This window comes from Nicotiana attenuata, chromosome 10 (genome assembly GCF_001879085.1).
Source record: "Nicotiana attenuata strain UT chromosome 10, NIATTr2, whole genome shotgun sequence".
NCBI lineage: Eukaryota > Viridiplantae > Streptophyta > Magnoliopsida > Solanales > Solanaceae > Nicotiana > Nicotiana attenuata.
In genome coordinates, this window is record NC_031998.1 from 36,223,866 (window position 1) to 36,235,654 (window position 11,789).

General features: G+C 34.3%; 1 protein-coding gene across 1 annotated transcript; it reads left to right on the forward strand.

Moving 5' to 3' along the window:
• On the forward strand, positions 4,525-9,527 carry LOC109233284 (B3 domain-containing protein At2g36080-like). Its single transcript, XM_019399100.1, has 3 exons — positions 4,525-5,233; positions 6,513-6,787; positions 9,047-9,527. Exons 1-3 carry the CDS (start codon positions 4,579-4,581, stop codon positions 9,056-9,058), a joined length of 942 nt encoding a protein of 313 aa, XP_019254645.1. The 5' UTR covers positions 4,525-4,578; the 3' UTR covers positions 9,059-9,527.

Genomic DNA, 11,789 nt, shown 5'->3' on the forward strand with positions numbered 1-11,789 from the left:
AAAAGAACACACACACGCAACATCAGGAGGCCCCCTCTGCTTCTGAGTATGCTCCTGGCCTTGCCCTGCCGTTGGATAATAGTAGGAGGATTTGGTACAGACTACGGTGTCAGCTGGCTGTCCCTACCCACTTCTATCATCTGTTTGTTTGGTTTAAAGAACAAAGCCTTATGCCAGCCAGCAAACATAGTAACATGGTCCTGATTCTTTGCCTAAGAATTTACTCTGATTTCTATCCTTGTATTTCACTATTTTTACCTATTCTGCGTGAACATATTTGTATCGGATCCTCCAAAAATATACTCCCTCTGTTTCAGTTTATGTGAACCTATTTTCCTTTTGGTCCGTTCCATAAAAAATGACCCCTTTCTAAATTTGGTAATAATTTAGCTTAAAGTTCCAATTCTAACCTTAATGAGAAGCTTTTACAACCACACAAATACTCTGGGCCCCCTCTTGACTTGTTTTGGACCACAAATTTCAAAAGTCTTCATCTTAAACTCCGTGCCCAGTCAAACAGGTTCACATAAATTGGAACGGAGGGAGTATTACTTTTGGAGGATTTAGCACGCTCTTCGCATATACCCACTGATAGGGGCGTACATAGGTTGGGTTCGTTCGGGTTTTATAATTACCAAACCAAATCAATTGTGTCAGATTATTAAATTTAAAGACCAAACCAAACCAATAAAACTCGGGTTTTTTAATCTTGGTTTTTCTCGGATTTTCGGGTTATTCAGGTTTTTTCCCCCGGTAAAATCTTCGTAGCACAAAACATATAACTTGTGCTCAAAATATTTCTTTAATCCTAGTAAGATACAACTATATAAGGTATTTTTCAAGAAAATAATACAAAATGAGGTGCGTCATGGCATTATCCTAAAATATTCAACAATAAAGACAATAAAATTATGTAATATAAATATTGCTAAATAAAAATCTATAATAAAAATAAACATAATCTAAAAGTACTAAGTCATGCTAAAATAAGTAGACTAATAAGGGGGCATTTGCATCTATACCCGCTTTTGGGGTCACGTTTTAACTTGTGGCCGCTTTTCAAAAAAAATTGCAAGCGTACCCACTTTTTCGCGTAACTTCAGCATACGGGGCTGAAGTAGCAAAGGCAATCACGCAAAACTTCAGCATTCTGTAGACGGGCCTGAAGTAGCAAGTGTGCTAAACCAAGTGTGCTGAAGATTTTGTTTGTAATTGTTGAACTTAAGCATAGTAGCTGAAGTTTTATTCTCTATTTGCTGAAGTTTTTGTTTGTAATTGCACTAAATAAGCTGAAGTTTTTTTTGTCCTGGATTCATTAATTTTGTCATTAAGCTTTTTCAAACACTTCAGCACTATATAAGCTGAAGTTTTTGAAAAAGCTTTCTAACATACTAGATAAATAATCAGATTGCCAACAGTATCTAAATCATAAATTTTGGAAACAATAAACGTGAAAAGAACAGAATTATCATTGTTTACTAACTTACGTACGTGGAAATATTCACAAGTTATTGTCTACTAACTTACATAATTATTTATAATTTGTTTTTAAATAATCTGATAAACATATTTATGGTAATCATCCAATGAACTAAAGTTTCATAGCAGCACCAACAGCAGCAGCAGCAGCAGAAGAAGAAGAAGAAGAAGAAGAAAACGAAGGAGGAGAAGGAGGAGGAGAGAGGGCTAAAGTTGTTTAAAAAGTGGGTACAAGTTAAAACTTTTAAAAAAAATGGGTATAGGTTAAATGGGGGCGATCAAATAGGGTGCCCCGTGCAATTTTTACACTAATAAGGGAGTATTAATTACATGACTAAACGCTTAAAAAAAATAGGTTATGCATTTTTATTTAAATCACTGCAAAACAAAAAATAGATATTTAATATATTGTCGTTCCTAGTATTGAATTGAATGTCTTTTGTTAGCATTAGTATTAATTTGGTTTTGGTTTGGGCTTTTGTAATTAGCATTATTTAAGGTACTAATATTAATGGCTATAAAATTATTTGAACATTCAAAATTTCTAAATCCAACCTTGAAATAATTATAATACCTTAAAAGATAAAATTATGAAAAGCTTTAAGAAATAATTATCAATTACATCACAATAAGTATATTTATATATTAAATATATCTAAAATTTCTATATATGTAATGTCGGGTTGGCTTAATTTCGATTTGACTTTCAATACTAGAAATCCGGACAAAACCTTCCAAAAAACCGATCAAAGTTGGTTTGTAATGGCCAATAACTGTCCAAAACGCGATCATTTACGCGTGGACGGTATTTTAAAGGTCGGAAGGGCATACCGACCAAAGTTGGTCGGAAATTACAGACCAGCTTTGGTCGGTCAACTAAATTCAAAAAAAAAAAAAATATTAAGTTGGTCGGTATTTTAATTATGTAATTAACAAATGCACCATCTGGGAATCAAACCGAGGTCTGTACTGTGGCAGGATACTATTCTACAAGTAGACCATTGATGCATTTTGTTTTAAGACTGTCTTTTATTTCATTTATACTCTTTAATTGTATTTTCGCACGAAAATAACCGACCAAAAGTTGATCGATTTTATTAAAAAATAAAATCACCGATCAAAGTTTGTCGGTTTTTTAAAATGACAGGCCGAATTAACCGATCAATTTCGGTCGGTTTTTTTAATATTAATTTTAATTTATTTTAAATGAAAAACCGACCAAAGTTGGTCGGTTTCTTGAAAAATAAATTTCACGAGACTCACAAATAGTTTTCCGCATTTTTGCGCCAAAGAAAACCGGCCAAAGTTGGTCGATTTCGTAAAAAAAAAAAATTAAAAATAAAATATTTTGAAAATAGACCAACTTTGGTTGATTTTTGACCAATCAAAATTGGTCGGTCGGCCTTGGTCGGTTTTTGCCGAAATTCTAGTAGAATTTAGTTAAAACCAAACCAAACTAATTCTGGTCGGGGTTTTTTTTCCCAATACCAAACCAAATCAAACCAAACTATAGTCGGGGTTTTTTCTTGGTTTGACTCGAATTATCGGGTTGGTGCGGTTTGTCGGTTTCCTTTATACACCCCTATCCACTGACAAAGGGTGTTCAGCAAATTTCAATACCCTTATTGAATTTTCTAGCTTCGCGCCGGAGTTAGTCATAATATCATATACTCGAATCATCAGCTGGGTTCACGTAGAACCTAAAAGAAATACTGTCCACTATCTCTATCTATTTTTTATTTCATAATCAAATGGCCTGATACTATCTAAGAGTGAACCTGTAATTTTCACCAAACTACGTATCTAAGAGAGTGAACCTATAATTTTCACCTTGTTGTGTATGTATCATGGACCGAGCATGTGGATATAATTTTTAATCCTAGGATTCTTTATTTGCTCTTATGTCAAATTGAAGTGCATGACTATCTTATCAAAAAATTTAAACAACTAAAGATAACAGACTTTTAATTATTTAATTATATGTATTTACCTATGTTTTTGTACTTGCCAAACAGTAAATTGCAGTGATACAAATGATTGATTTTTCTTATCACGCAAATACCTTAAACAAACGTACCATTGTACTTGCATCTTTCTCTCATTTCATCTTTGTGAATTTAGTTTCTTGCCACTTCAAATAGTTCTCACGGGTTCCACACCTAAAAACCATATTCACACACCCCCTATTCAAATACATCCCTCCTACCTGCCCCTTCCACGTTCCTACATCGCCGCATAGGTAATTTATAAGTATTTAAGTTATTATGTACTCCCTCCGTTTCAGTTTATGTGAACCTATTTCCTTTTTGGTTCGTTCCAAAAAGAATGGACACTTTCTAAATTTGGAAATAATTTAGCTTAATCTTACAATTCTACCCTTAATGAGAAACTTTTATAATCACACAAATACTCTGGGCCCCTTTTTGACTTGTTTAGGACCACAAATTTCAAAAGTCTTCACTTTTTCTTAAACTCCGTGCCCAGTCAAACAGGTTCACATAAATTGGAACGGAGAGAGTAATTGTTTTACATTATTAGACCTCGTTTGGTACGAGGGATACGGGAAAATTAACCTCAGATTAAATTTGAGATGAGTTTATCCCACGTTTGGTAGGAATAAAATCATGATATAACTAATCCCGTGATTAGGTATCCCAAGATTGTAGTGTTATTTTAATCCCTATAGGGGGTGGCTAAGTGGGATAACAGTCCCAGGATAATTAATCTTGCGATAATTTATTTCCCAACCAAACAACCCCTTAGTACTCCCTCTGTTTCAAGTTAGATGACACATTTTCTTTATTAGTTCGTTCAAAAAAGAATGACATATTTCTATAATTGAAAATAATTCAACTTTAAACTCTTCATTTTACCGTTAATGAGAAGCTTTTATAACTTTTACTCTTTAAGCTTTTAAAACTACAAGTTTTAAAATTCTTTTTTTCTCTTTAACTTGGACGTAACTACCTCATATAAATTGAAATTATATTTTAAGTGATTTAATTGTATAAATATATTTATACCGTGGGAGCAAATATCTGAAGCTCCATTTATTATAACCCATTGCTCTCTCTTTCCCAATCTCTCTTCTTGTGAGAGATGTCCATAAACCATTGTTCTTCACACCATACAGAACCATTGTGGTGTAAAACAAAACAACACTATATCATGGAATCAAGTAGAAAATCCTCATCTCCAAATTACAAAAACCAAACTACACCTACTTCTCTCTGTCCAAATAACAATCAATTAGAAGAAAATGAAATCCCAAAAGAACATTTGTTTGAGAAGCCATTAACACCAAGCGATGTAGGGAAGCTCAATAGATTAGTCATCCCAAAACAACACGCGGAAAAACACTTCCCTATTAATGGTACCCAAAATGACTCGGGCGAAAAGGGATTTTTACTGAATTTCGAGGACGAGTTAGGGAAATTATGGACTTTTAGATATTCATATTGGAATAGTAGTCAAAGTTATGTATTAACTAAAGGATGGAGCCGTTTTGTGAAGGAGAAAAAATTAGACGCTGGTGATTTCGTTTTGTTTGAACGCCACCGGTTAGATGGCGACCGGACATTTATTGGGTGGAGGAGGAGGAACGCCGCCGCTGGAGCCACCGTTTCGGAGCAAGAAAGAGGGGTTGCTCCCCCGGGAGGCGGTGGTGGTGGGTGGGGCCAGGTGTACTACGGTGGGTCTGGGCATCCTTATCCGTCGGCAGGTGTTCCATACCAACCTGACTGTCTTCATGCAGGTATTATTTTCTTTTACACTATACATTAAATATTACCCTATCTTTCTTTTTTATTTTTTCTTCATTATCGATGTAGTACTGTACCTACATGCAGACAAATACTACACGTTTCTATCTTTTCCGTATTGCTGGTATAGTTATATTATTTTCCGGTATATATATAGGAGTATTTAATTTCTCTTTGTAAAGAAATACTTTACATAAATGAGGAAATTTAACAACAACCAAAAATGATAAGTAACAACAACAATAATAATAACACTACTTTTTAGAATAGACGATTTTATCGAATGTAAGGAGTAAAGTTAGTAAATTAAGAATTTTCGTCAAAATTTAACTTGTCTTAGGGAGTGGAAACATTTCTTTTCTTTCTTTTTGTGGCCTTGTTGTGAAGAGTTGTACATTTTTGCCACATTGCATAAATAACCTTTGCAGGTATGTAGTTTAATTAGTTAATACTAACAACTAACAAGCGGCATGCTACTTGCTTTTTGTTTTTTCTCCCATCTGTTTCAACTCCATTTCCTTCTTCTTTTTTCAACTGTGTTCCATAGTCAGAATCTATTGATTCAACCAATTCAGATTTGGCATTGTAGAGAGCACACTTTGGGAGTTTTTGTGCTCCCTATCAAAGAGGTCTTTATTTATAAGACTGAAACCGTAAGATCTCTGATTAAAGATAGAAGATTTTTTTGTTATCCACTACACGCCTTGGTGGTAGCTTGCACGGGTAGAGCTAGGTGGGCAAAAAGGGTTCAGCCAAGTTCCCTTCGCCGACAATATATATATATATATATATATATATATATATATATATATATATATATATATATATATATATATATATATATATATATATATATATNTATATATATATTAGGTGTTAGAACTTCTTTGTGTGTTTACTTTTTAAATTCCTTTGGTGAAAATTTTATTTAGCTTATATGCAACTTGCCAGCGACATAAATAAACAAATACTGCTGTTGTGTTCTTTCATTTTGGGTATAGACTCTTTGAAATAGTGTGTGCGCATGATATATATATATATACCAACCAATTAGGTCTATTTGATCTTAAGACACTAACATTTCTTCAACGAATAACTTGGTGACTGAATATTTGATCTCAACTCACTAACCGTACATATACCTTTGATACGTTTTGCATTTAGGCACAGGATAAATATAATGCCTATATATATGTGTGCAAATTCATATTTGAGAAATGGTTGTTTGTTTTTATTTATTATTGATTCATTTTTTCCGTGACAAATATATAGAAAGAAGAGTAATGCACAACCAAACAGCAGCAAATGGGAACAACACAAGGAGACAAGTAAGGTTGTTTGGGGTGAACCTAGCAGAGTTCGAGGTAGATGAGTCTTCCTGGTCCGAACCATCGACCTCAGATGGTTCGTCGACACCGAGCCACCACCAACAGAGTCATGAGTATCAGGGTCAAGTTGGCCAGCCGTATTACCAATATCAAGTCCATTGTTCCAATCCTCCTGCGCCTGCCTCTTCCTATGCTAAAAATAACCATCACAATAACATGGTACGCTCTTTATTTTATTAATTAAACTTTAACTTTTCCATGGGAATTATAGATATGACTAGTCCGATTTCCCACTTTGATTTTCCTGTTTCCTTTGGTGAGACAGATGTATACACAACTCTACAGTCACCCTACATAAATGATATTTAATTCTGAAAATACAATGCACCTAACTAACATGTGTATTGTTGTTAAATCGGAAATTGATCATAGTAAAGGACTAAAGGCCAAGAAACATATATAAATATCTCACGATTTATAACTAGTCTAGTTGAACAAGTAACATCTTTTGCTACTATTTGAAATCATGTAAGCTGTTTTGGAACTTGTGCTAGTGAACTATTTTCTCCTCTCTACTTTTAGTTCCACAGAAATTGAAAACGACCTTAGTCTATTTGAGAAAAATAGTACCGAACTGGAATATTAAGCTGTTAAATGAACACTAGTATAAGTATTATTCCTGTTTTCCATTTTATGTGACAGCTGTTTTCTTAGTCTATTTAAAATAAATAAATAAAAACATTTGTGAATTCTTTCACTTCCCTGTTTGGTTTAAAGGTGCAATTCTCTTTTCGGTCTCTGGAAAATAATACTCTCCTTCTCTCTCTATTTCTTTCCTTTCCTTTCAAAAGAAATAAAAGGAAAATTAATTTATTTTCTTCTTACCATCTACTTTATGTTTTCCACATACATGTCTGGAATCGTGTAAAAGGAGAACACCTTGAGATAACATCAATAAAATGATAGCTAAGAGTGTCATATCTTTAAATAGTGTGTTGCAGAAGACCGACTAGGGTCTGTTCTGTGGACCCGACCCAAAAGTTATTTAGAAAGATGAGTCAAATGAATTAGCTTTGGCCAGCTAGGGCAGCACACTATAGGAGTTGTAGTCAACTCGACTTCTATTTAGGAACCAAATCAAACTCTACGCTTCCTCAAGAATAAATAGAAATCACACTTAACATATCAAAGACTTTGTAGTCTGTTTGCACCCCCCCCCCCCTCCCTCCTTTTTTTTTGGACAAAAGTATTTTTTTTGGGTCAAAAGTGCTTTTTCAAATTAAGTGTTTGACCAAGCTTTTAAAGAAAAAAAATGTTTATGAGAGCTGAAGCAGAAGTTGTTCTTGACAAGCAGAAAAAAAAATAGTTTTCTCTTAAAAGCGCTTTTCTGAAAAGGACTTTTGAAAAAAATATACTTCGAAGCACTTTTTAAAAAATTGGCCAAATATTAATTGATGCTCAAAGGTTCTTTTTAAATTGATTAACCAAACAAAAATTACTTCTAACCAAAAGTACTTTTTGAAAAAACACTTTATAAAATAAAGTTAATTTTAGAAGCACGGCTAAACAAGCTAGTAAGCTAGTTTACTGTGAACTACCTTTGCTCTTTCCCGTGACACTATTTCTTTTTAATTTATTTCAAAGAGAATAATATATTTTATATTTAAAAATAGTTTAAGTTTAAACTTCTCATTTACTTTTAATGATATAATTGTATAGCTATACAAATATCATGACATGTTTAAGATCATAAATTTCGAAAAAAATTCTTGTGAAGTATATTTAGCTTTGGGAAGTGACAGCAAACAACTTTTGTAAGTCAAATAGACAATTCTTACCCTTTCGTCACTGAAGAAATCCTATATACAGTCGTAGTGTTCTTTTCATGCCTAGGTAAATCTTCTAATTATGAACTCGGTCAACTTCCCCACTACTAAAAGAAAGACTTGATAGGGTTATTTACGTTCATTTTGACTAAATATCAGTAACAGGAGTAGGATTAAGAGGTCCATGGATTATCATGTAGTTTTAAATAGGAAACCACACGTATTGCTTGAGATAAATATGTTAAGTAATTAGTATACCATTTAATGATGCACGAGTAAAGTCAAGTGCATGACGTTTTCCAACCCTTTAACATGAAGCAACTATGCTACAACTTTTGACTCTTCGAAGTTGCAATTAAAGTGGTGTATCCATTTCGATACTTGAAAAGTAAAAGTTTAGCCATCTATAAACAACAAACCCGATATAATCTTACAAATAAAGATTTATGAAGAACAGTGTATATGTACGTAGTCTTACTCTACTCGAGCAAAAGTTTAGCTATCTTTATCACCAAATAACCAGTGGTCCACGGCAGGGATGGTCATATGCAAACACTACAATCATTACTTCTATTTTCCTTTTATTCTTTTTTGAAATATCAAACTTTTATGATGGAATTGCTATAATAATTATGGTGTATGGTTGTAACAGGATGTGGATTAATCAAGAGATGTCAACCAGATGAGATATCACCAGGGATAAGATCTGACATAAGAATTGACTTTTCTGGGCCACTTGAAATGTCAAAAAAAAAAAAAAAAAAAACTTGAAAATTTCAGATTTTGTGGCAGCTTGCCCTCCTGAGAAAAGGTGGTGCAAGTATATCAACTTCAACACTTCCCAATTCCCATGTCCAGGAACTTTGAAAGAGACATCAGGGAGCATAGATTAAGATTGTAGGTGCGTCAGCGTCACCCAAGTACAGATCGACGTAAGTAAAGACCCAAATGAAAGAATATGAGTTACTATTTGTTTTCAAGAATCTAAAAACTGACAGTTATTAACATCCTTTTTTACACATTTCGATGATAATTAAATGGCAGAATTCTTTTTGTTCCACAGTACTACTGTGTTCAATGTACTGTAATTATTGATGATTCATATGAAAAACTGATGAAAGGACTCGTCAATCTAACCTGTGAAACTCTAAGTTCAATTCTCAACAAGTCAGTCAAAGTAAAAATGACAGTATACACAAGACCTTTTGCATCAAACTTTACGCATCCTTCTCAAATTAGTTGGCTCGAACATGCATGGTTCAGATTATTTGAGTATCTAACCAAAACTTTCGAGTAGTAAGAATCATTTAAAACCCTTTGAACTTTTTTAAACGCCGATAAAGTACAATTGTAATATTCTAATATCCTTCTGCACATGTAATCCAACTCTACGATTTATGCATGCATGGATTTGAATTTATTATTTTTTGAAGTAAAAACAGGAGCTCACCTGGAATAAAAGGAGAAAGATTAGGCCCAACAGACTAATGAATCTGCCTGGAGACTCTGGAGTAATGTTAATCACATACTGAATTGAGATATAGAGAGGGAATCCTAGTCCCTAGAGAAGCTCCCTGGGTTGAGTTAAAAGAGAGAAAATATGTGTGCAAACGAGCTCACTAAATTTGACTTTGATACCATGTGAAAGAGTCTTAACATTCCACCCAAAACTTTGTTGTTGACCAGAGCTCCTTCTGATTCTGGTTTATCTCAGTCAAAGTCTATTTGCTGAATAGAAGCACATTAATTAACGCTTAAGCGGCGAGCTCCGTGCGTGACTAGCGATTAAGGAACATCCAATCTTTCTTAATATTTTGTACGCTTGAAGTCCCCTCCTCTACGAAAGGGTACAGAGATGAGGCCTTTGATCGAACTATTTTTACATGAAGAAATGAAAATCCAAAAACTGGGAAATCCATCGGTTGGATAACAATTTTTTCTAGTAGCACTCACGACAAATGTCCGGAATATACATATTTTTTTTGGGACGGAGGCACGCGTGCTAAAAATAACATCAACTTGGGGCACTGATAGTAGACTATAATTATGCAATTTAGATACTATTTACACTCTAATTTGGCCGCACTTTATCAATGTTTGAATGTTAAAAGATAACAAAATGCTCTAATTAAGAGTTTTATGTTTTGCAGGAGCCACTCCGAGTTATGAGGAAGCTAAAGAGTATTTTGGAGTCAATATGGAGCGTAGAAGGCCGATCGGAGGTTAGCACGGTCGAAAAGGAGAAAGCAAAGCAATTGGGGAAGTCCGCTCCAGGTGCGCGGCCGCGGATTGACCGCACACTGGGCCGCACACTGAGGCAGAATGTTGGTGAAATCCGCGGTCAGATCCGCGGCCGCGGACGAGCTGACGGAAGCCAATAACCCAGGGTCAATTATGTAATTTCTAGGGCGACTAACCTAAACCCATATGAAGCCTAATTCGTCCAAAAGAGAGGGATATCTATTTTTAGAGAGATTTTGAAGGCAAGAACACGGAAGAAAGACAGAGAATTTCCTTATAGTGTTTATCTTCTTTTTAATTCCGTTGTTGATTATGACTTTATATAGTGAATTCTTATCTATTAGCATGAATAGCTAAACCCGTCATCTAGGGTTGATGGAACCAATTGTTGGATGAAGTCTTGACTCTGTTTTGATATAATTGAGCCGTTTTTACTCTATGATTGTTCAACTACGTGTTGACTTGTGATTAAGTGAAAGGGCCCTTGATTAATCGTGTCTAGTTATCTCGTGTTGCTTGAGAAAGAACACTTGGTTAGATTGTTGTTGAACAACACCACTTTCGGGTAAGTTAAGAGATTAATTACTTGAATTTAAAAGCGGGGTTAGAAATAACGAAGCTTTGGTGGGATAATTCTGAGTTGCATAAATTGTTAACTAGAGTAGTTCGAGAGAATGCTTCTAGTAAATTATCGTAATTGATGAGAGATAAACTCATATTCCTTACAGAGTGTTACGGCGAGATTATAGCTAACGTGTCAGGAATTAATCCGACAATAGGGAAAATCAATAACCCTAGACCATTTTACCATTGAATTCAACTCTATTCTTGATTATTGCTAGTTTTATTGTTATTTTTCCTTAGTTAACTAAATTCTACTCATTATCCATTAAAAAATCTTGCATCCGGGAATTGTTTGAGCTTATCATTAGCAGTGTTAAAAGTTGTAGTAAATAGGTTAGTTCCCTGTGGGATTCGACTCCGGACTTGAACCGGATTATATTTGCAGCGACCGCTTAGTCTTTTTTATAAGGCATAGTTGGGCGTGATCAAGCACTTAGGGTGTGTTTGGTATAACGGAAAAGTTTTTCGTGGAAAATATTTTCCAAGAAAATATTTTCTTGGAAAACAAGTAGTAATCTTAATGTCCGGTG